This window comes from Gymnodraco acuticeps, unplaced genomic scaffold (genome assembly GCF_902827175.1).
Source record: "Gymnodraco acuticeps unplaced genomic scaffold, fGymAcu1.1, whole genome shotgun sequence".
Classification (NCBI taxonomy): domain Eukaryota; kingdom Metazoa; phylum Chordata; class Actinopteri; order Perciformes; family Bathydraconidae; genus Gymnodraco; species Gymnodraco acuticeps.
This window is the reverse complement of record NW_022989810.1, coordinates 1510681-1535841: the sequence shown is the minus strand read 5'-3', so window position 1 is coordinate 1535841 and position 25161 is coordinate 1510681. Positions and strand designations below refer to the sequence as shown.

The 25161-nt window shown below is 41.3% G+C and overlaps 2 protein-coding genes across 2 annotated transcripts in view; both read left to right on the top strand.

Annotated features, from left to right (window-relative positions):
* ubr5 (ubiquitin protein ligase E3 component n-recognin 5) overlaps positions 1-9979 on the top strand; it is a 41392-nt gene extending 31413 nt beyond the window's left edge. The window contains exons 48-59 of the mRNA XM_034230058.1: positions 121-493; positions 637-724; positions 829-973; positions 5259-5389; positions 5529-5589; positions 5723-5985; positions 6144-6228; positions 6306-6461; positions 6694-6807; positions 6953-7097; positions 7253-7338; positions 9722-9979. Of these exons, the coding sequence (XP_034085949.1) occupies positions 121-493; positions 637-724; positions 829-973; positions 5259-5389; positions 5529-5589; positions 5723-5985; positions 6144-6228; positions 6306-6461; positions 6694-6807; positions 6953-7097; positions 7253-7338; positions 9722-9934 (1860 nt within the window). The 3' untranslated portion in view covers positions 9935-9979. The remainder of the gene's footprint in view (positions 1-120; positions 494-636; positions 725-828; positions 974-5258; positions 5390-5528; positions 5590-5722; positions 5986-6143; positions 6229-6305; positions 6462-6693; positions 6808-6952; positions 7098-7252; positions 7339-9721) is intronic.
* Positions 9980-12534: 2555 nt separating this feature from the next.
* LOC117554295 (protein LYRIC-like) lies at positions 12535-23095 on the top strand. Its single transcript, XM_034228672.1, has 13 exons — positions 12535-13179; positions 13374-13493; positions 14156-14237; positions 14613-14786; positions 15187-15237; positions 15425-15553; positions 16464-16547; positions 17471-17539; positions 17626-17771; positions 18377-18493; positions 21237-21332; positions 21850-21976; positions 22209-23095. Exons 1-13 carry the CDS (start codon positions 12850-12852, stop codon positions 22271-22273), a joined length of 1590 nt encoding a protein of 529 aa, XP_034084563.1. The 5' UTR covers positions 12535-12849; the 3' UTR covers positions 22274-23095.
* The last annotated feature ends 2066 nt before the right edge of the window (positions 23096-25161 follow it).

Sequence of the window (25161 nt, the reverse complement as noted above, 5' to 3'; positions counted from 1 at the left end):
ATAGCAACTCTTATTTGATTTTATTCCCAAATGAAATGGCATATATTCTTGAATTTGGGTTATGGTTCCCTTGATGTTAGAGAAGAAGGAAATTTATAATTTAGTTATTTCTCCTCCCAGATCCTCACAGAGCTAGGCGGCTTTGAGGTAAAGGAATCCAAGTTCCGCCGTGAGATGGAGAAGCTGAGGAACCTGCAGTCCAGAGACCTGGCCCTGGAGGTGGACCGGGACCGAGACCAGCTCATACAGCAGACCATGCGTCAGCTGAACACACACTTTGGCCGGCGCTGCACCACCACACCCATGGCCGTGCACCGGGTGAAGGTCACCTTCAAAGATGAGCCGGGCGAGGGCAGCGGAGTGGCCCGCAGCTTCTACACGGCCATCGCCCTGGCCCTCCTGTCCAACGATAAGCTGCCCAACCTGGACTGTGTGCAGAGTGTCAGCAAGGGCATGCAGGCCAGCAGTACGTGTCATCACGATTACAATTCAAGTATGACAATACATGGAAACTATACTGTATTATAGAACTCATTCATTGTTGCTTTCAATGCTACTTTTGTGATGCTTCAAGCAGTTTTCACATGAGGTTTACACTCGTCAGTGAACTTCTAGTCAATGTGTTTTTGTCTGTAGATCTAATGCAGCGCTTGAGAAACAGAGACCGAGAAAGAGAGAGGAGAAGTGGAGGGCTTCGGGCGGGATCTCGTAGAGATAGAGACAGGTAACCTCCAACTTTATACATATAAAATAATATTCCCCTTTTACATTAAACCAAAGTGTTTGTGCTGTGTGAGTCTTAGAAAAACCTATGTTTGTATTCAACAGAGACTCCAGGAGGCAGCTGTCCATAGACACCAGGCCTTTCAGACCATCGTCAGAGGGAAACCCCAGCGATGAGCCCGACCCCCTCCCTGCACACCGGCAGGCCCTGGGAGAGAGGCTCTACCCACGTGTTCACGCGATGCAGCCGGTAATAAATCGTCTGCCTCTGTCACAGCTGTGTTACTCATTTTAGTAGGGCTGTACTGAGTAGTTTGAAACTACAAAGTTACATTCATGAAACAACAATTCAGTTATATTTCAGTTGCTGATATTAATTAGGCTTCACTAAAATGAGTATGATACTATTTGTAGAAATGGATTCCAGGGGTGGCAGCTCCACAACATTTTAAAGCCAAACGGTACTGAAAAAAGACAGATGTAATTTCCAAAGTTAACATGTCTTTATCAAAATTAATATTCTGCTTCCATCCATATTTGTTGGTGTGAGCCTGTTTCTGCACACAGGGCAGTTTATCCACAACAAAAAATATATAATTTTAACAGTAACATACAGTGGGGCAAAAAAGTATTTAGTCAGCCACCAATTGTGCAAGTTCTCCCACTTAAAAAGATGAGAGGCCTGTAATTTTCATCCTAGGTACACTTCAACTATGAGAGACAGAATGGGGGGAAAGAATCCAGGAAATCACATTGTAGGATTTTTAATGAATTAATTCTCCCGGTAAGATTTTTTTTTAAATGTTGGACTTAAATGCATCAATCTGGTTCACTTTGAGGCGGAAATAAAGAGACTACACCCATATGAAACGGAACTGTATACATTTAAATAATCATAAAAACATGGCCATAACCAATAACATACCATATCCAATATGAAAAAACATTGAAACTTGTTTATTTATTATTTGTTTTTGGTTCATTTATAGTTGTGAGTGTGTCTGTGCTCCTGAACCAGCCTCTCCTGTCTCCCTCCTCTCCTCCCTGCTCCTCTTTGAGGCAGCAGCAAAGACTAGTTTTAGCTCAACAAGTTTTAAAGTTTATCTTACGTTTTTTCACCTAGTTAAATTTTTTTGTTATTATTATTCATGCAATTTTACTAATCACTCCCCCTTCAGATGGAAATATGTGTTTACATAAATGGTGACCAATCCGTTTGAGACCCACAGAGAGAACTTAGACTAAGTTAACTATCTAAACACTCAGAGAGTCCTTTACCTCACCTGAGCTGTAGTTAACAGTCTCTCAGTCTGACAGGAGAGGACTCTCCTCCACCTTGTTGACAGCTCATTATATCCGTTAGCGCAGCTAGCTAGCACCAGATGCTAACGACAACAATACACGACGTAACCTGTGCGCGCGCTTTCTCTCGAGCCACACATACACACCCTCCGAGCTTGAATGACACACAGAGACCAATCGAGGGCATTAGTGTATGATCTGTATGAAAGTGGCCATGTCGGCAGGCCACGTCATGTAGACAGCCAGTCACCCTCTGTGAGGCAGAGTCAGACCCACATTTGCGCAGCGTTGCGTTCACAATACATACATAAAAAAAAAATTCCTCAGGCCAGGCCATCGGGAAACCTCCCGGTCCTCCCGATGGCCAGTCCGGGCCTGATACCTACTGTGAAACATGGGGGTGGAAACATCATGCTTTGGGGCTGTTTGTCTGCAAAGGGACCAGGACGACTGATCCGTGTAAAGGAAAGAATGAATGGGGCCATGTATCGTGAGATTTTGAGTGACAACCTCCTTCCATCAGCAAGGGCATTGAAGATGAAACGTGGCTGGGTCTTTCAGCATGACAATGATCCCAAACACACCGCCCGGGCAACGAAGGAGTGGCTTCGTAAGAAGCATTTCAAGGTCCTGGAGTGGCCTAGCCAGTCTCCAGATCTCAACCCCATAGAAAATCTTTGGAGGGAGTTGAAAGTCTGTTGCCCAGCGACAGCCCCAAAACATCACTGCTCTAGAGGAGATCTGCATGGAGGAATGGGCCAAAATACCAGCAACAGTGTGTGAAAACCTTGTGAAGACTTACAGAAAACGTTTGACCTCTGTCATTGCCAACAAAGGGTATATAACAAAGTATTGAGATGAACTTTTGTTATTGACCAAATACTTATTTGCCACCATAATTTGCAAATAAATTCTTTAAAAATCAGACAATGTGATTTTCTGGATTTTTTTTTTTTTTCTTCTCATTTCGTCTCTCATAGTTGAGGTATACCTAGGATGAAAATTACAGGCCTCTCATCTTTTTAAGTGGGAGAACTTGCACAATTGGTGGCTGACTAAATACTTTTTTGCCCCACTGTATTTGCAGTAAATACCGAAGATTTGAAACAAGAGGAGGATTAGTTTATGTATCTACATTCACTTAGCGCTTCATTTAGAGTGGGGGATAATGTCATAAGATATATGACATACAATACTAATACTGAAAAGAAGCTAGAAAAAAAAATGTACATTTGCGACCTTCCACGTTTAACCAGTTAAGCCCTGAGCCTGTTTTTCAGGTTTCAGGCTCGAAAATGCCACTAACACAACAAATTATATATCTTCACTTCTAAAAGGGGTAAATTAATAATTATTTTTCTCAAAGCAAGGTTACATCTGTGAGTTGGATGTAGAAGTGTCAGAATCAATATAGATGTTTTTATTTTAAAGTAAATTCAGATGGAACATAGTAAAAACATGTAAATTCTAATGTCCACCTAAAAAAAAACCTTTACTTATAGTGAAAACCACCCTTGCATGATGGGTTAGTAGACTAAAAGCTTTAGGAATCCAAACTATAACATATAAGTACCCTGTATCAAGATTGATGCAAAACAAGTGACATTTGACCTTTGTAGAGAGATTTAGAAAAATAAAGTCTAAGCGGACTCACCTCTGGGTAATTTGGGAACCATCGGTTCCATTTGAACTTTTTCACTGTAAAAATCATTTTATTACTTTGAATTATCACTATAGGTATTCATTCCATCCAAATACAACTGTTGTGAACATTTTTTTTAAATAAAATAAAACCTAGGCCTACTCTTACAGTGAGCCTCTGAATTAGCCCCGAGCGAAAGATGCTAACCTATTAGTGCACCGAAAATCACTCCTCGCTCCCTTATTACTTATCCTAGCTGCACATCCAACACATTGTTTATGATCGCAAGGAGACACAGAATCTAACGGTGCCCACCTGAACAGCCCAACACTGAAAGATACAAACTCGCGACGTTATCAACAAAAACGTACATCAAAACAAATGGCGCTAGCACTAATGCGCTAGGCTAACAATGACTTACCTTCCTCGTTGTCTGGTCTAAACTGGTCTTCAATGGCATTAAAACGATAAAAACGATGATGTAGTTAATCCATAGATTAATATCCAATGGGGCTGTGTCCCCTTTGAAATGTTCTGATAATCTATAAGCAATAAAACTGCAATTCCGTTATCTGCTGTCCGCTCTGTGCTCCGTGCGCTCTGGGTCCTGCTGCATTTCCTGCTTCGTTACGTTGTAAACAATAAATGAAGTCGGCTGCGTAATGTACTTAAGCTGGCTGGCATTCTTTATAGTTTACGCAGGACCATATCTCTGGAACCCATTGGTCGATTCGTGTGATTTACACCTTTTTCTTAACCATCAGAACCAATAGAATCGATGGGCAGTTCCCAAATCTACGTAAACATTACCATAGCGGACGTAATAGAGAAACAAACGAAGCATATCTGAAAGTGCAAGCCTGGACGGCAATACTTTATACCGAGTATATTGTCATAAATATGATGATTGATTATCAGTAAAAAATTATACGTGACACAACGACATTGGATTAACCTTGAGATGCGTTTTTATTCCGTTGAACACAACTTTTGATCACAATTCAAAAAAGGTAAGACGTAATTATTGTAATATTTTTGAAACCGGATGTTGTTTACTTTCTCTTTTCTGGCTGATAGATCCAGGAATTCGAGGTCGGACAGTGATGACATTACATTTGTGGAATCTGTGGAGTCTCAGCTTTAAATCGTATATCTTGTTTGTGCAGTTAAGATAGTAATAAGGGCATTTCTACCGTGTGTTGTGTGTAAAAAAGCGTTAGCATTTTTTCGCTCAATGCTAATTCAAAGGCTTGGTATTACTCTTGTGTTTTTTTTAGCTAACAATTGTTCTTATTGTCAGTTAGCGGAGTTTCTTACCTTTTTAAAAGGGTATGAAACATTAATAGTTTCATAAATGTTAAGAAGCCCTGAGACATGTGAGAGAAAAAAAACTGGGAGGGGTCCACTGGGGGGACCTTCGGGCTTAACTGGTTAAACTGCAACATAAAGAAATCCATAGATATTTACTTTTACTTGCCGTCATCAAGCCTCAAGTGAAACATACCTTTCCTACTCTAAACATTTATATGTATGACTACCAATCTGAATCTGTCCAGCATACTGAGAGCCGCTGTGTGTGTTGTCCCCTCAGGCGTTTGCCAGTAAGATCACAGGCATGCTGCTGGAGCTGTCCCCTGCCCAGCTGCTGCTGCTGCTGGCCAGTGAGGACTCTCTCCGAGCCAGGGTGGAGGAGGCCATGGAGCTTCTCATCGCACATGGAAGGTAACCATCTGTTCACCATAGCATCCTGCTCTCATTGTGTGTGACAGTTTGGGTGGACTGTGAATTAAATCAGAATAAAGTTGTCACAGAATTGTATCACTACGTTTTTATAAACTAACCATAATTCTATCTCTTTTAGGGAAAATGGTGCCGACAGTATATTGGACCTTGGTCTATTGGAAGCTCCAGAGAAAGCACAAGTAAACACAACTTTCCACTCTCGTTTGTTATAATGGGGGTTGTTTTTTCATACTAACTCGTGGACATAAAGCAACATTAAAGCAACTGTATCATACATATCATTTAAACATCATCCTCCGTTCTGTGTGGTAGCAGCAGCAGCAGCAGCAGCAGCAACAACAGCAGCAGCAACAGCAACAACAGCAGCAGCAGCAACAGCAGCAGCAACAGCAGCAGCAGGAGAACCGTAAGCGCCATGGTTCGACCCGCAGTGTGGTGGACATGGAGCTGGACGACCCGGACGATGGGGACGACAACGCTCCTCTCTTCTACCAGCCCGGCAAGAGAGGCTTCTACTCCCCCAGGCCCGGCAAGAACACAGAGGCCAGGCTTAACTGCTTCCGCAACATTGGAAGGTAAGGAAATGTCCACATTTTTTTGTCACACTTGAAATGAATTATATTTTTTCCAGTTTGATCAAAATCAGAGAAAATAAGAGAATTATGTTGGAAGTAAGAGTCACATCTTTATAGAAATAGGGAAACCTATTAAACGCATTGTATTTTCTCCACAGAATACTGGGCTTATGTCTGCTTCAGAATGAACTCTGTCCAATCACATTGAACAGACATGTCATCAAAGTGCTGCTTGGGAGGAAGGTAAGAGAATGTGCTAAGCTACTACATGATGTTGGAGCTTTTCAGAATGAAATTGCTAAAATCACTTATTTTTGTAGGTGAACTGGCATGACTTTGCATTCTTTGACCCGGTCATGTATGAGAGCCTGCGGCAGCTCATCCGCCACTCTCAGGCTGGAGAAGCAGAGGCGGTGTTTGCTGCCATGGACCTCGCCTTCGCCATCGACCTCTGCAAAGAGGAAGGGGCAGGACAGGTAAAGGACTACACTCTCATTATGTCCCCAATTGTAGATTGTACCACCAAATGATAACAAATGAATTAAATCTGTGAAGAAAGTCCACCTTTCAGCTATACATTATTGGCATCACAGGACACTGATTTGGTGAATGTAGAGCTTGCGGTTAATCTTTCAAAAGCATCATATAAATAGTGGAATATGTTTGTGGCATAAGGTTTTTATGAATGCCTCGTTACTCCTGGTTCAGGTGGAGCTTTTGTCTGGCGGGGTCAACATGCCGGTAACTCCTCTCAACGTGTACGAGTACGTGAGGAAGTATGCTGAGCACAGAATGCTGGTGGTGGCTGAGCAGCCTCTCCATGTAAGTACAACACTTTAAAAAAATCTGACTTTCTCTTATTTGGCTTTGAATACAACAATGTTCTCAAATTCTCAGTTTATTGGAACAAATGTTTTTGCACCAAAATGCATATAGACACCTGTAATTAAGTGTCTGTTTTTGGTAGGCGATGAGGAAGGGTTTGCTGGATGTGCTTCCTAAGAACGCCCTGGAGGACCTGACAGCTGAGGACTTCAGGCTGCTGGTCAACGGCTGTGGAGAAGTCAACGTCCAGATGCTCATTAGCTTCACCTCCTTCAATGATGAGTCTGGTATGCTGCTCTGTCTGGATCTCCTCTGCTCTGTTTACACCCCGATCTTATCTCTGTTCCTTGCATTCATTCATTCATTCAGAAAAGAAAATATATTTATGGTTGTCTATTTCCGCTGTGACAAAGTAAGCAAAGTGTTTTACTTCATCCAACAGGGGAAAATGCAGACAAACTGCTGCAGTTTAAACGCTGGTTTTGGTCCATAGTGGAGAAGATGAGCATGACTGAGAGGCAAGATCTGGTAAGTCTCTTCCAATCATGATACTTGTCCTTCAAAACAAAGAGACTCGCCGGGGCTGTCAGCAGTTCAGTGCTTAGCATTTTCAAAAACTGTTCTTTTTTTACACAGATTGACATTATTAAGATTGAATTTCAACGGGCAAGCTCCATTAGCTCCCAAATGCTGTGGTAAATCTTGGACTGACATGTTATTGCACAATGGCTTCACACATGACCCACACTTAGGGCTGTGCGATTATGGCAAAAATCATAATCACGATTATTTTGGTCAATAATTGATATCACGATTATTAAATATGATTATTCATTGACTTTGAAAACATCCATTTATTGAACTTTAAAACAAATACAAATAATAATTTGAACAGTATGTTTGTAACTATTGATTACCCTGACTAACCCTAAACCTTGAACGTATAATTCCACTGAAAAACCAATACAAAAATAATAAAATAAATGATTTATATTTAAATAAATAATATCAAAATAATAAATACCAATAAACAAGATCAACAAATATTTGAGCGCACTTCCACAAGCTACTAAACATATATAAATATGATAAATAAATGAGACTAAAATAAGTGAGATCAAAGATGTTGCACTGTCACCATCTAGCAAAGCTAAATAATCGTTTTTTTTCTCGATTATGTTGTTTTCGTAATTGTGGCAGGCTAAAATCGTAATTGCGATTAAAATACGATTAATTGAGCAGCCCTAACACACACTACAGTTCATATTGACTGCAACTATTTTTGCCGTGCATAAAATTGGTAAAATAAAGACCAACTAAGGAGCAGTTGGGTGTTGGTCAGTGAAATGTCAGTTCTTGTTTAAATCCTCTCCTTCCTCTGCTTGTTTTGTGTTTCTCTTATTTTCCGTCAGTATCCTAAACATTGTATATGTATTGTTTAAGTGCTAAAAAAGAAGGGGGATAATTCCCTTTTTAAATAGGTAGTAGTGTGCTTGTGGTGGAGCCTGGGATTGTGCATGGTTGGGATTCTGTTTGGTTTCAAAGACACACTCATGCCCCTTTCACACCAGCGCTTTTTCAGCTCCGGCTCGGAGCTGGAGCCTGAAAAGCGCCGGTTTTTCCTGTTCACACCGCAGCGGCACCGCCTCTTAGCTCCGGAATCCGGTTCACTTCCAGCTCCAAAAAATTGTGTCGGTCTAGAGGCAAGAGCTTCGGAGCTAAGAGGTGGCGTCGCTTACGTCTCTCTTACGTCGAGGCGTGCAGGAAACTAAACCCTCCTCCCCTGAACATGGGTCGACTGTCATGCCTGCCTACAAGCAGTAGTGCTTATAAACACACTTTATAAAGTCAGGCAACACTAACCAGGCTTCGTGTGATTCTGTTTATTTGTACCTTACTTTGACCATCCGTTCATTGTTATTGATCATTGTGGAGAGAGGCAGACGTTTTGTTTTGTATTATAGCAGCTATCGGATGGAATCAATACATGGGCTGCACAGGTTGTCGTGTCCGACTATCACAAGTAGAATCATAATAAAAATACGCCGGTAAAATGTGCCTGTAGAAAACGGTTTATGCCACAATAGGATAGCAATAGCAAGTAGTCAGTTTAGCTTCGGTTGCTATGCTAACATCACCCATTTTATACCAGAGAAACTTTCATAACAGCGTTGTGATACCAAACAGCGTCAATTCAGACTGACACACATTCACTTAGGCTAAGGGGAACTGGGGATATGTATCAGCTGCTTGTGTGAGTCGGACAGTGAATACGTTAGAGCGGCCGCAGCAGTGGGAGCTAACCGGGAGCTAACGGAGGAGAATAAACTCCTGTGGAAGAGCAGCCAACACTGCAGCGGTCGGTAAATGCTGCAGAAACACATTAATAAACAATGAACCACGGCACTCTGGAGAAAAGTATAAGGTTGGAGAAGTCGTTATTCAATTTATTCTGGCTTCTTGTGATTAAAAGCAACACGATCATCGACGCGACGCAGTTCCCCGTTGTTGTTGTTGTTGTTGTTGTGAGCGCCATAACGCCGTTGGGGAGCAAATCAGCTATGTAAACGATGACGTCATGACGCAGCAGCGGCAGCACCAGTCGGGTGCTGGGCAGTGTGAACAGAGCGGGAGCAGAAAAGGGAAACCGGAGCTGAACCAGAAAAGCTCTAACTCGGAGCTAGAAAGGGAAAAGCGCTGGTGTGAAAGCCGCATCAGTGGCGGGACATTTGTTTTTTATTTTTTATTTCAGAGATTCTTAACGAGCAATAGTGAACACCAAAGATTTTTTTATGTTTTTCAATATTATGATGTTGTTCAAAGGCTGTCTTGCTTTTCACCTGTCCGAGTACACAAACGGTAGAACATTACAAAAGCTTTGAATGTGAATGTGTTTCTCCCTCTTCCCCAGGTGTACTTCTGGACCTCCAGCCCGTCTCTGCCGGCCAGTGAGGAGGGCTTCCAGCCGATGCCCTCCATCACCATCCGGCCTCCAGACGACCTGCACCTCCCGACAGCCAACACCTGCATCTCACGTCTCTACGTGCCACTCTATTCTTCTAAACAGATACTCAAACAGAAACTCCTGCTAGCCGTAAAGACCAAAAACTTTGGTTTTGTGTAGAGGTTCAACAGAGAAGAGTTGAAGAAAAAAAAAACAAAAAAAAAACCTGTTTACTGTTGTGTAATATTTACCTAGCTCCATTTTTGTAGATTTATTTTTTGTCTATACAATTTTATGAAAATTGACATACTGTCACTATCTCCCCAGGCGGTAATATTCGTTTGTGTTGTGAACACAAATGGCTTGTTATTTTTATTTCAATTTTTATTGGTTTTTTTTCTTTGTGTTTAATGAAGAAGAGGTATACAGTCCAGAACATTCCTGCATTGGCACTGTAAAACTTAAAGCCCACAGCCCTGATCTATTGGCTTAAACTTTTGCTTCCCAGGAATGTGGTTTGACAGAAAGCTGTCTGCCGAAACCCAGCCAAAGATGACAGCAGTAGAAGTATTTAAAAGAAGACACACTGTGATTATACGTTTTTTTTCCTTCCCTAGAAAAGTACTATCACTGACAGTTCACTGCTGCCTTTGTGGAAAGTCCTTTTTTTTCTTGTACAGGGGGAGTAGGGAATTTCAAAAATAAACTTGGATGCAAATAAAGTTGTCCGATTTGTATTTTTTGTGCTTTAATAGTGGTAGCATCACCATCTTACATTATTGTGAGTGGAAGCTGCTCATCTGTGACGCATTTGAGATCTGCTACATACCAGATAGAGCTATCACATCTTTCTTTACCCCATCCCTTCATAGGCCATTGGGTAACAGCTATAGTAGTGTAAATAATATTTTAATTATCATGTTTGTCTGCTGTTTTGCACCACGTTTTGGGGTATCTGCATTGTGATAAATGAAACACAATATAAGAGACACACCTTACAAAGTAAGGTTTTAATAAATAAGTTGTGTGCATGAAAATGCCAGTAGTAGATGTACAGAATGATTGTAATACAGTTTGGCACAGCATTTTACGTTTTTTGTAATGGGAGTTTGACCCATAGTTTAGGCCAATCATGATGGGAGAAATCTTAGCCCCGCCCATTTAAGTGGAGCTGTCACATGCTCTTTGTGTTGCCTTCAAGAGATTTTGTAAGAAACGGAATTTTATGGATCTAGTTAATTAGGTTGGGATATATACATATAAACAGGGCTGCACATAACTGGTGCGCATGCGCACCTCCGCCAAAAAAAGAGCACCGGGTCATTTGAAAAAAGGCGCATTTGCGTACCAACATGGAGGGAGAGAGAGAAAGATATTTGCGAGTTGCATATTAAGTTAGCACTGGCGTTATAGATGTTCGCCTAGGGCGCCAGACCTGGGGGGCGCTGCGCTGGCAGTTCTGGGAGGGGGAAAACACATTTTTGACCATTGGGACATGGTTGGGACTCATCCTAATTTTCGGCCTTGATGTAACAATATTCATAATTAAGTAAATGTAACACCCTTTTCACCCCGGTTACACGTTTAATTTGCCCTGTACGATGGGCGCTATAAGTGATGAAAATGGGGGGGGGGAGAGGGAGGGTGCACCGGTACCGGCGCTGTTGTTATTAGAATCTGGTGCTAGCTGCTCTAACGGATATAAGAAGAAGATGTTTCTACAATAATGCGGAGGAGAGCTCTCTCCAGTCAGACTGAGAGGCTGATAACTACAGCTCAGTGAGGTAAAGGACTATTTTAGTGTTTATATAGTTCACTTTAGTCTAAGTTCAAACGGTTTGGTCACAATTTATGTAAACACATAAATACCAAGGCACTCCTTTATAATTATTGGGATAAACAGGTTTGAAATCATTCCAATGTATAGGCTACTATAGGACAGTAACCACAAATATCCTTTAAAACTGGAGAGATAAAAAAATATAAATATATAATATAAATAAATGTTAAGGTACAATAAGATATGAACAACAACAATAAAACAAGTTACATTCATTTGTTATTGGCTATGGTAGGTTATTGGTTATGTTCACATACTTATTTGATTACATCCACTTGTCTAAGATGAAAACAGAGACTTTCGACCCAAAACCAGCTGTTGACTTGTGGATGCAAGCAGCTAATCGCAGACTCAACCAGAGAGGAAGTAGTAGGCCTACATCATCAGCTACCATATCTGACAGAGAGGAAGACAGTGAGGAGAACAGTCAGGAGGGTAGTGATGACAGCTTGTAGGATTACTGGTCGTGCTAATGTTGTCTTGTGTTCACCTCTGTGTGTTCAGTGCCGTGTGTCTGGCAAATAAAGTCAAGACCCCCTCAAAAGTTACGGTTTATTTCATTTTAAGGATGAGCACCAAGCAACATCTCCAGGTGCTCCTTTGAGAACCAGGGCAAAAAAGTGATGTGCACCCCTGAGTATAACACCCGAAATATTTGGGCTTTGCTGTTAATGACCGCTAAACTATGGTGGTATATTAACAACTGAAACTAAATATGACAACAGTGGTGGTCAAATAAAGATAAAACAATTATAAATAGTTGGTGTAATCTTTTTGTGTTTGAAAAACACATACTAACAATCTTGTCTTCAATATATTTCACACAAAAACATTATTTTTACTTAAATTATCGTTTCGGAAGAAATGCTGGTTGCTATTTACAACCTGGAACATCCAAATTACCAGCGACAGTGAAGGCACCGTTTCTCCTCCAGTCAAAACGGAGCCATATGAGGTGAATCCTCAATCCTCACGGTCACATAGTGGTGGTCAACTAACGGAGCATATCTTATGATGTTATCAGTTAGCGGGTTAGTTAGCTAACTTATTGTGTCACCACAGCCGTAAAGCGATTTAGCTTGCAGCTAGCAGGTTGTATGGCTTTTGGCCGATGTTGCTAGTGGAGGAAGGGATGCATGTTTTGTCTTTCATTATGTCGAAGTCGTTCTGTTATTTTTAGCTAGCACTGCAGGCTAGCTTAGCTAATAGCGGCGAGTAAAGCGTGACTAATCGGTTTGTTTGAAACACAATACAAATGGAGCAGTGGCAGGACGAGGCCTCTCAGCAGGTCAAGCTGCTTACAACTCGTCTGAATGAACTGTTGTCCAAAGGTCTGGGACTGCTGCGATCCGAGCTCGGCGTGGATTTGGGGCTGAAGCCTGAGCTGATTCCGCCATGGGTGATCCTCTTAGCGGCGTGTAGCGGGCTACTGCTCCTGGTCGCTCTGTGGGCCTCAACCTGCCGGTCTCTCTTCAAGAAACGACCCGATGTAAGCCCTCTGGACGACGGGTTTGAATTGAAACGCGATGAGAGTAAACCTGTCAAATCCGAGGAACCGAAGAAAAAGAAGAAGAAGACGGAAAAGGCACGTAGCATAAATGTAATCAGTCTGCACCCGATACGGCCACAGTGACAGTTGAAACTCATGTCAAAACCCTAGCTAGCTTCAGGCTAATGTCCGTCCAGTATATGCTAGCCTTGGGAGTTGTTACATAATGGGTTTTGTGAATAGAATATAGCTGACATTTTCATGGCCCTCTTAATGTTTCTTTATTCCAGAAATCCCAGCCTAATGGGAGAGCTGTTGCTGAACCACAGGAAGAAGCCATAGCATCTGAAGAGATAGTGCCACATCACCAGACGCCCCCACCAGAATCCAAGGCTGAGAAGGCTGCAGAGGTAATTTGCTATAACAAAGATGAATGGGCACACACTCATCATTATCTTGATGTGACTTGAACATATTGATCCGTTTAGTGTGATGGTGCACCAAGGTTTTGTTTATATAAATGTTAGCACATCATTATTTCTCGGTTACTCATCTCTGTAAATCAGTTAAGAAAACCCATGTCGCCCTGCAGTGATGCAACCAGACCCGCTGCCAGTGTAATGTTACAGTTTTTAACCTGCAGATGCAACAAAATCCTTGTGGATGTCTCCTGGCTTAGGACAGCAAAAGGGCAGCCTTTCTTTCAATGCCATCCTCTGTGTAAGGCCTAAAGTGACACGTAATGTGGTCATACATGTGCTCAATCTAAGGATGTGATCGTGCATTCACTAGAGCTGGAAATGGTGTTAACCAAATAGCACATGTAACATATTAAGGGCTTCTTGAACAGTGTGTGTAGTTTCACCTACAGTATTAATAGACATGGCTTGGGCGTGCTGATTTGATTGACGGCCCTGTTCAGTCAGCATGGGGCCACTTGCCCAGTTGCCGTTCTTGTGAGATGAAATCATATGTGTAGTCAAGTATCAACTGTAGCTCTTAACCTGTTTCTTTAAACTCTCTTAGACATTCTTTAATGTTGTCTTTATTATTTGATCTCTTTCTCTTCTAGTTAAAGAAGTCTAAGAAGAAGGCCAAACAGGCTGTGAAGGAGACAAAGACTGTGACTGCAGCTCGCAAAGAACCAGAAGAAGGTGAATTGTTAGGATGTATATGCTAATTAATTTATAGTGATGTATGGGTATTATACCATTAATTGGAGGAGGCCTTTCTTTGTTTATGTTGATGCTTAGTAAACCACTATTTTTCAGTTACAAAGCCATTGCACCAAATAGGGAATGACTTACTTCTTAACTATTTTGTTTAATTTGAACAAGGCCTTTGTAACAAAACATAAGAAAGTGTTTTATACTCAACCTATTATTGTAGAATGGGACCTTATGTTCCCAGCAAGATATGGCTGATCCGGTATCCTGCCTAATCCATTCCAAACGTTCTCACTAATCCCAAAATGAAAACTTTCAGTACTTTGCAACTAATTCCACGTTGTTCACAATGTTTCTTTTCAGGCACATGGGAGACCAAGGTCAGCAACAAGGAGAAGCGTGAGCAACGCAAGAAGGATAAGGGCTCCAGTGATGGCTCCAACAGTCCTGGAGGAGGACACACACCTGTGAGCACTCCCCCAGAGCAGCCAAAGGCCTCCGCTGCTCCCCCGCCTGCCAGCCAGAAGAAGACAACAGGTGGCTGATAAAATACATAACTCTGAAATCCATGTATCTTTCATTTTGGGGTGGAGTTTTAGGATTTGTAAGAGGAAAGAAGTATGTTAATTATATTGTTCTTGAATACATTCAAATAAAACCTCCAGGGTTCTCTCTGACTAACAGCCTAAAGTGGCACCTAGAGAGAGATGTTTATGTCTTTTGTTCTGTATAGGCTGTTGTTGCATCTGATTGGTCTCTTGTTGAAAGGATGGTCTATAGATACAGGCTTTAGGGGAATTCAATTGACTCCCAGAATGCATTTTCCCTGAAGGGCTTCAGCTGAAGTGTTTGTCTGTGTTGCCTCCATTAACAGGCTCTCATGGATGTTGTTCTTGGCATACAGCATGTTGACCCCTTTTTGTTTCTTTCTTTTCAGGAGAATCTGCCAAAGTGAAAGTAGAGAAGGTTGAGGCTGTTTTACCTGCAGGTAAATGTCACCTGAAAAGTATTCATCTATTACCAGAAAAGACACCCCAAGCATTGATCTCTCTATTAAAATGCTTTAGTTGACCAAAAAAGTCCACATGCCTTAATGTGGACTCCCATATTAGACGTGTCGCCAACCTGATCTGTGCTTAGTCTGGCTGAGTATCGACTTTCTGTCTTGGTGTTAGTTAACAGTGAGGCGGTGGCTGCTGTGACGGACATGGCTGTGAAGGTTCCTGCTCCCACCGTCTCTCCGAAGGCCCGCCCCTGGACAACCACTACAGAGCCAGCATCAGTGTGGAGAGCGGAGCTTGATGGTAACACAAATATTGGAACACTTAATTGCGCTGTTGGTGAAGCTTAATTGTGTGTAAAAGCTTTATTGCATTCCAAAAACCATGAACTATCCGATAACCTTTACATTGACTGCAGTGTCATAGTAATAGACTCGCTGATTGATAAGCAGGACGGCTATTGATGCTAAAGTTACCTTAATAAATGGATCAGGTATCCATAAAACTGTCGCAACTACATTTGATAAATAATAGACTTAAAGATTATAAAGTTTAAAGTTCCTTTTTGGCATTGGACACAACAGTAAATCTGACCTCAAGGCTGCTCAGCTAGAGATCTTGGGGATATGAAGTTAATCAAATATTACAATATCTTTTAACAAATGCCTCTGTTGATATTGCAACATATTGTAGGTTTGACTAGTTGTCCTTTTTATAAATTATTTACAGCTTGATTTTATTGATAAATAATGATTAGTAACGTGGATATTATGTTCATGTGGGAGAAAATCACATCACTTCCCTATAATACAGCCTGGAACCAGGAAAAGACAACCCTTATACCATATTCCAAGTCTAACACAAGAAGTACTCTTGTATCCCAATACTGATATATTGCCTAATTAATTCAAAGACCACTGGGCAAATCATAATCTTCCAAGTTGCTGCTGAATACACAGTGGGGCAGTGTGATTTTGGCAGCTGATTTAGTATTATTCTTAGGACAAAAATGCCTTTGTTTTATTTTCCTTTTTATACTGATTTTATGCTTTTCAGAGTTTAACCTTCAATCACAGTCTGGTCATGGAAACAAGGTTGACAAACAGATTTCCTCATATTTACTTGGTTATACAGATCCCAGTGATCCACTGACTATTAAGTTAATTGTGTTGATTATGACCTTTTTAGAGCATCTGTGATCTGTGTGTTTCAGAGTCTTGGACAGTGATTGACAGGGGGATGGCCCCGGCGGACCCAAATCTGGTGTCTTTAAGCGGCCTGGGTGTTGGTACTGCTGGTGAGTCTACAACAAAGTGGTGATGTGACAAGTACTGGTTTAATCTGGTTTACACCTCCTAGATGGCATAGGTAGCTTCTCTTTTAGCAAAATGATGCTCCTCGTGTCCCCTCTTAGACCTCATTTACACGGGAACGCAAACGGACCGAATTCGTTATCAAAAAAGTCTTCCGTTCACACGCATTCGGCTCATTTATTAACGTGTCCGTTCATACGAGACCACTGGAGACGCTGTAGTACATATGCCGGGCCTGTAAGTGGCGCTGCACTTCTGCCACAAAATACACCAAACGCAGCGAAGAAGACCCCCGAGCATGGTTGCCATGGTTGCCCTTCGGTAGATTTAGCAACATGTAGTTCATGTAGTTCTCCATGTCCACTTGTTACTGATGGTTGTGGTAGAGGAGCTGTAGATGTTGCACGAACATCTGTATCAGCAGAGGTGGGGCTATGGCTTCATCGTTATCAGAAAATTATCGTATAGGACGTACACACGGAGCCGTTTGGCCCCCCCAGAGCGTTCCGGTTGTAGATCTATCTACCTTGGGACCCGTTATCGTTTGCGGGGTCCGTTACGGCCTCGTGTGAACGAACGGGCTATACGAAAGAGAAAAGTAGCGGATACAACCCGTTTGCGTTCTCGTGTAAACGCCGCCTTAATAAATCGCTCCCATGGAAGATTTCCCAATTCCTTAAAGTCTTCTATCAATTGGCGTGGCATAGATGCCGCACCACAAAAGATTAACAAATAATATTGAGTTATGATTTAAAATGAACAACAGTTAAAATGATCTTGGTAATCTATTTAACAATTTATATATCTGAATTTAAAAAAGCCTCCTTTCTAGAGGCTTTCAAAACCCTCTCACTAAGTCGATACTGTAAGGTTTTGAAATGTAGTTCCTCTTCCTGTGTGTCTGTAGAGCCTGAGCCTGTGAAGGAGCTGCCCTGCCTCAGCCCGCCCAGAGTGGACGACGAGTGGTCCGGACTCAGTAAGGACAAGATGGGCTTTAACTGCTCTATTTGACTTTATAGATCTGATTGTGTTTTACATTTCCTCATGCTCTTTGTTACTCAGATGGTGGATCAGTGGACCCCAGCTCTGATTGGAACGCCCCCGCTGAAGTCTGGGGCAACTATGAGGAGGAAACTCCTGAGCCCCCTCCCATTGTGGAGCAGCCGCTGCCGGAGCCCTCCAAGGTGGACCTGCTGATGGCAGCAGCTGTAAGTGTGCACGGTCATAGGGCAAAATGAAGTACTAATGAGGGTTACCTGGAAGTTTAAAAAGAACAACCCAGCAGTATCTAATGGCTCCTCTATCTGGGGCACAAACAGCCTTTGTCATGATTTAGTTAGAATAAGGAATAGAATGAGGAATATCACAACTCATGCACACCCACAATACACTCACACGGGTGGGTTCTGTCATTGTGACAGATTAGGCCATTTCCCAGTACAAACAGTGTTTTTAAACTCTGTTCATGATAGACATTTTGTACCAATTGGATTTGTATAATAATAATGAACATAAATGTAAGAATAGTGGCATGTATTGCTGTGTCAATGCTGTTCTTTGTTCTACCACCAGATGGCGCCAGAGTAGGATAATCGCTTATCTCGTCTAGCGAAGCTCTCCATGCAATGACTTTGCCTGATTCACATCGACAGTTTAAAAAAACAAAACAGTGCTATATTAAAATTTGCTTTAAAAAGATGGAAGGAAATGTAAATAAGTAAGAGCTTATCTTGGAGATCTGGTAAAAGAAAACATTCGCAGATCTTTTAACTATTTTCTGACAAATGCCTTATTGATGTGTTTTCTTTGTCAGGACGACGATGAAGATGAGAAGGACAAGGGAGAGACTGCTGATGATGGAGCTGCTAAAACTAAGAAGAAGAAAAAGAAGAAGAAGAAGGCTGCTGAGGAGGGAGGAACAGCTGGCCAGGTAACTGCTAGTGCAGGGTGTCTGCGGGGTCTTAAAAAGTATTAAAAGTTGATAAATCAATTTGGCGAAAATTAAGGCTATTAAAAAGTATGAAAGCTGGTTGGAGGGGCCCCCACAGACTCTAGAATCGCCACTGTTGATGGGGATAGCCAGAAAGCAGCGGTGTTTAAGTCCCGACTCTCCCGATGACCAATCCGTGCCTCCCCTGACTGCACGCCGCTGACACACACCGCTGCAGTGCAGACTCTCTACACGGAGGAAGAGGAAGAGATGGCCAAAGGCCTCCGCTGTTCACTAAGCCGAACTATATCCGGTCCCAGAGATCTGCTATTTTAAAGTAAAGTCAACACATATCGACCCTAAATATAGTCTATATTAAGAACGAGAAAAGTCTTAACATATACATATCGTTTTTTGTAAACGTATGACAAATGTGCGAGGGTGATGATGTCAGAGCATCGTCCTATGTGCCGGGGCTTAGCCCCGGACAGCCCCGGCCCAATTTAACCCCTGGGTATTTGTGAGGGAGCTCCTATATGGCATTACCCCGCTGAAGCTCACCAAAGTTTAATATATTTCATAGTTCAAAGTTTTGTCAATTGTTTTGTTTATTGGTTTCTGAGGAGTTTTACTGGAATGAAAGAGCACACAGTTTGTCTACAGAAGCAGCATACTGCATTAAACCTGACCTTGACAGAGAGGTTGAAGTTCATGTGGAGAGGAGGCTTCAGTAGTCTGTCTGTTTTATCTCTTGGGAACAATGCTTAAATCAATGCATTGGGTTGGTCACACAATTCATTCTCTTGTGCTTTGCTCTATCTGAATTAGGGCTGGGCGATATGGTCTCTAAATTATATCGCGATATTTACTGACTATATCGCGATACACGATATTCTGAAATTTCCTCTAAAACACATCATTTTTTTTAATTTAACCCCTTGATGTTTACAGTCACGCCAGTATGATGATTCTAGTAGTCCCTGCAACATATGTCTGCATTAAACCATTGTTATTTATACTGTCTTCATTAGTGGTTTCTATTAAAACGATTTTAACCAACACACAAAAAATATATACTTAGAAAAAAGGGAATGTAAAATAATGAGACAAATGTGAAGTAAATCATAAAGTTGAACTAAATAGTATGTATTCAATACATATTAAAATTAATGTAGGCCTACATACTGTTGCCTATTTCTATGGGCAAAAACAGAGCTCAATGAAAAAGCGCAGAAACCCTTATACATATTGAAAGTGCAATAATAAAATAATAAATTAAAGTGCACTCTTTGTGCATGTCACTGGACATTTTAATGTAACATAAATAAAAGGACTTTTTAGACATTTTTAAATCAAAGTGCATCTTTTCTTTTAAATCAACAAACCAGTGCATGATGTCAAACTGGTTTGGTCAAAAACTATATACAAAAAAATAGCTGCATTCTGTGCAAGATTGTGTCATGTCTGCAGTCAGTACTAACTGCTTATCTACACGTTTTGGCCTGTAGCATGGATGGACAGGAAAGGAGTGAGCAGAGGGTCGAGTTGTCGATTCTTGTTCTGTTTTCTGTGATATATTTTACTCGCCCTCAGTTGGGCGCGCTACTAAAGAGACGCGCTGCCATGGAAACCAAACAATGGTGTAGCTGTATTAAAATCCGAGTGGAAACAGTCCTGAGTAAATCTGATTATGTCAGAAATGCGGGAGAAATATGACCCCGGGAGGAAACCGGGAGAGGGCAATGAAATCGGGAGTCTCCCGCGAAAATCGGGAGGGTTGGCAAGTATGGTTGAAACATCGCTGATATTAAAAAAATAAAACGGGCAGACAGATTGCCTACTCACCAATTGCGAGGTGCAGCCGGTGGCCAAAACATTGCAGTCTTTTCCACTTATTGAGGCTCACACTTATTTGACGATGTTACTCCCGTTATCTGTGGTGATACACACCTGACGAGCCTCTGGTAAGTTCCATGACAGGAGAGCCTCTTGTAAACCTTGCGCTATTATCTCGCCTGTGTGATCCTCCGGGAAAAAGGACGTTTGGAGGCGGGGCCTGCGTCTGTGACTGTGTCTATGAGGGAGAAAGGAAAGCTCATTTTAGCCGCGGCGGGAAACTGATTTGACAACATAATACTCGATGTTCACGATGTGGTCATTTACGACATCGCATGTAGTGCAATCCACGATGTATCGTGTAAACTCGATATATCGCCCAGCCCTAATCTGAATTGTGATAAGGAGTTATCACAAACTGTTTAGTTATGCTATCTTACCATCCATACTGTATATAGTCAATGTGAGGTAAAGTGTGTCGCCAATGTAACTGGTTAGAACTCCAAGTGGCGATGAGGTCTTAAAATGTATGGAAAGGGTCTTAAAAAGGTCTTAAAAGGTATTACATTTGACTTCAGGATTCCTGCATATACCCTGTAGTAACAGAACATTGTCTGTACAGAAATCAAGTGACCTAAGTCATTGTTTTCCAAATGTACAATTACAATCAAGGAAACCCAAATTAAGTATGACTGACTAATAAACACACTACATGTGTATGTAACAGGGTGTACCTAACCTGTATCTGTATCATTCATATTATTTTACTAATTTGACTTTTATTCTTCTTGACATTCAAGAAACGTTATTAAAGTAAATTCTTATTGCTCCTGATTGGTTTGCATGACCTTTCTAAAGATCCCTGTGAATTCTCTGCAGTGTATAACCTTGCTTGTGTCCTGTGCAGGGGGAGGAGTCAGAGAAGGAGGCTCTGCCTGCAGCCTCGATGAAGAAGCAGGAGAGTGCTGCTGCCGTCCAGCCTGTCAAAGCAGCTGCTGTCGAGGTCAGTGGAGCTAACATCTGACTCCAGAGCAGCTCATTAGAAGGGCATTTTACTGCAGAGCGCTTCCCGTTGTGTCATATTGTTACGGCCCACCCTTAAAATGGCCCTATGGGGCTTACAAAATTCCACCACTGACCCAAATAGAACACAAGACACCTTTTTTAAAATCATCATATCCATAGGATTTATTATAATTAACATGAAACACGGCAGTCCCCACACCAGAGGCCTCCCCCTCTTCTGCTGCGGCACTGGAGCTTTTAAGGACTTCCTTCTCCAGGTGCACCTCGTCTGAACCTCGTTACAGCAATGCAGCACACCTGGGTAGAGGAACCAAAGGGAAAAAGAAACGGGGAATACATACAGCCGTAACACATAGAGGGTGTGAATACTGTTAGAAGTGTACATAAAACAAATCATTCTGCCATATTGCAATAAATAATGTATATGTAAATTTGCCACATAACTGCAATTTGATCTGATTCATTCTTTCAACACTAACTCCTTTTTCCTCTAGGTGAGAGTGGAGCAACCAGTGAAGGAAAACATATCCCAGAAACCCCCTGTCACACAAGTGCCACAGAAGCCAACTGAAGGAGAGACCACTGCCAAGCAGAAGGGCCTTTCTGCTCCTACACAACAAAGTGAGCACATTTACACCCCTCCAAAAAGAACAATAGGACCCCTTTAAACAGTCCTTAACTTCTTGGCCTTGTTGTTTTTGTCATCCCTTCCTGAACCTCATCTGTCAGCCATTATGTTAGATTAACCCTTTATGACAATTACAAGAACTGAGCTAAAACAACCTGTTCACCATTTGTAAATCACATGCTTTAGAATTCTGACTAATCAGCTCCTCCCTTCCCGCTTCCTCAGACAAACCTGAGGAGAGCCAAGCGCCCAAGCCGGCTAAGAAGAAGAAGGCGAGGAGAGAGACATGAGACTGAATCGACTCTGCAGACCTCTGTATGCAAAATACTTCATATCCCGTTTATGCAACACCTTTTGTGACGAGAACACTAGCAGAACCAAGGTCTCCATGATGGGCTTCACCCTACAACCAGTCTGGAAATGAAACCACTTTTATACACGTTGAGTGTCGGCCGATGGATCTTTAAACCTAACACGGTGTTAATGATTTTTAAGTATGCATTTGATATGCTTGATTCTGTCTTCTAATTCCACGAATCAAATAACTGATTGAGAGAGCTGTATCGTAGTAATTAGACATAGAAAAATACTGATCATGTTTAGAAATTTGATGTTGTGGTGGAGGCTAACAACTGGAGTTTACTGTGTAGGGAATGAAGGTCACTCAACAATGGTCCATGATGTTGAACTGGCCTTTGCTATATGCAGTCTTATTTTATTTGAAGTTGTGCATCATGATTACACAGCGAGTGCTGTTGGTTGAAAAGAGCTGAGAGATCAAATGTTAACTTCACATCAACAGGGTGTTACTGACATAAATGAGATGTGAGCATTAGTGGGCTGAGCACTAGGGAATCATGCCCGTTCTGTATTTTTGCATTCTTATCTGTGACTACAACATTTCAATCTCTGCGGTCTCTCTGGTGTGTCCCTGCTGTTTTTACTATCTGTGACAGCTTTGTGGCCTGAGCCTCTGAGCATAGATGTACCGTTGCAGTGTCATCAGCCTCTTCATGATTTTCCACCTGTGATTGATTCGAAAGTCTTCAAAACCTTTTGTAAAACATGTTTGTAATAAAAGAAAAGCTAAAGCCATATGTAAAAAGACTAAATTAAGTCCAGTTCTTCTATATTTGGGCTTCTTTTTATATAGTTTTTATAGGTTGAGTCTACTACTGGAGGGACCATCAACATAACAGTCATCCAAAGGAACAACTATTTACTATTATCAGACAATTAAACTAGCAATCAGTGCCTAACAAGGCAGTTGCCATGGATGATTTGTTTACACCCTCCTGGATCCATCTTTCCTTTTTTTAAATATACAATCCATTATCATTTGGTCATTTGTATTCCCTATGTTTTATACCTTGTATTCTGCAAAGGTCTTAAGACCGAGGATATCATATGCTGTACACACTTTAAAGCCCCTAAGACACACGTGTGATATCACGTGCACAGTTAGACACCAAAGGGCACCTGCCCTTTTCCCCTCCTATTAGAAAAGTGCCCTTTTCAAATGTACATGTATGTTTTTTTTTTTTTGCGTAACCCAGTTCTCAAAGGATAAACAAAGCAGAAGTTCCTAAGCCAATCGAAACAGAGTTTTCGACACAGAAGTGACTTGGCCAATCATAATGCAGGTCCCGCAGAACCTTTGGCGGGTTTACTGTCCCCTCTGGTCAGATGCAAGGTGACAGTGAAGGGAGAGACCTGCTGCAGTACAAATATACAGGTGCATCTCAATAAATTAGAATAGGGTGGAAAATGTAATTCATTTCAGTAATTCAATTCAAATGGTGAAACTCATCTATTATATAGATTAATTACACACAAAGTTAATTATTTCTAGCTATTAAAAGTTTTAAGCTTGATGATTATGAAATCAAAAAATTCAGAACCTCAGAAAATTTGAATAAAAATACTGACAGAATTTGGTCCTGACTGAACAATGTCAGAAGAAAAATGTGATTGAGGTGGAAAATGCCTTAAAAAGTGTTTTAAAATGTATTTAGAATATATATTATATTTGTTATTATTTAAAGGGAGTAGGCCTAAACCACGCCACGATTCCACTTGTCATTTCTAAATGTAAAGTATTATAGTTAAGCTTCCTTTCTATAACTTTCTGGAAATGACGGGTTACATCCTTTATATATACAGTACAGTCTATGGTTACATCATGGCATTTGATCCCATTAGTCTCTCCCAGTGTTTATCATTAGCAGGACTGATAACTGCATCAAGAACCCCAGAGTCACACAGGAAGCAGTTCAGCCTTCAAAATAAGAGCGTTGGGTCAAATATTTACTTGTGTGCATTGTATGCAGATTGTTAACAGTCTAAAGAACAAATAAGGCAACGACATGGCTTGAAGAAATTAAACATTGCTTTATGTTCATAATTTTGCGTTGCTTATTTTTTAATCAAGCACAAACGAGGCAAACTGTTTGTTCTTGTGAGGAACACAGGGGAGGTATAACATTCTTTCTTCATTAAATCAACGTTTTCTTTTGATACATTCCTGTATGGCAGAATAAAATAACCTACTATTTATTCCCATGGGGGAATAAGGGCATTACTGATGACAATATCTTTTAGCATAAAAGACCAACGGTCTTGGGAGCAAACAAAAACTATTAAAACACAGTTAAAATCAGTAAAATAATATAGTCTCCATTTAACGACTGCAACTAGGATAGCTCGAGAAGCTGACACAGGGGAATGTTTGATATAGATGTTTGGAAGAGAGGAGGCATATACAGACTGTATATAACAACAAAGAGTATACATTAAAACAGTATTTTAATTTGACTTATGGTATCAAAAAACAGAAGCCCTGGCATGATGTGTTGAATTGGCAAAAAGGTAAAATGATGAAATGTGTAAATATTGCATGAAGCACAGGACAGTCTGAACGTTTGAAGTGACTCTTTTTGGCTGTGGTTACATGATCTCGTCGCAGACCATGCTGCTGGGTGAATTCAGAATATACTGAAAAGCTATGATAATGGATAAACTGGAAAGCCTTACTAATGACAGTTAGTCATATATTTGAGCAAGGCACCGGACAACCATATTTTTCTAAGCCCGTTTGACAAAGTAAAGTGTCTGAATGTAAAGGTAGATAGCTGTGCTTTAGCCATCATCTAAGAGGAATATTTAGGCTTTTTGAAAC

Coding starts and splice junctions, on each gene's coding strand:
- LOC117554295 (XM_034228672.1), top strand. CDS start 12,850: ATGGAGCAGTGGCAGGACGAGGCCTCTCAGCAGGTCAAGCTGCTTACA. Junction 13,180..13,373: donor AGAAGAAGAAGACGGAAAAG/GCACGTAGCATA, acceptor TCTTTATTCCAG/AAATCCCAGCCTAATGGGAG. Junction 18,494..21,236: donor AGGGAGGAACAGCTGGCCAG/GTAACTGCTAGT, acceptor TGTCCTGTGCAG/GGGGAGGAGTCAGAGAAGGA.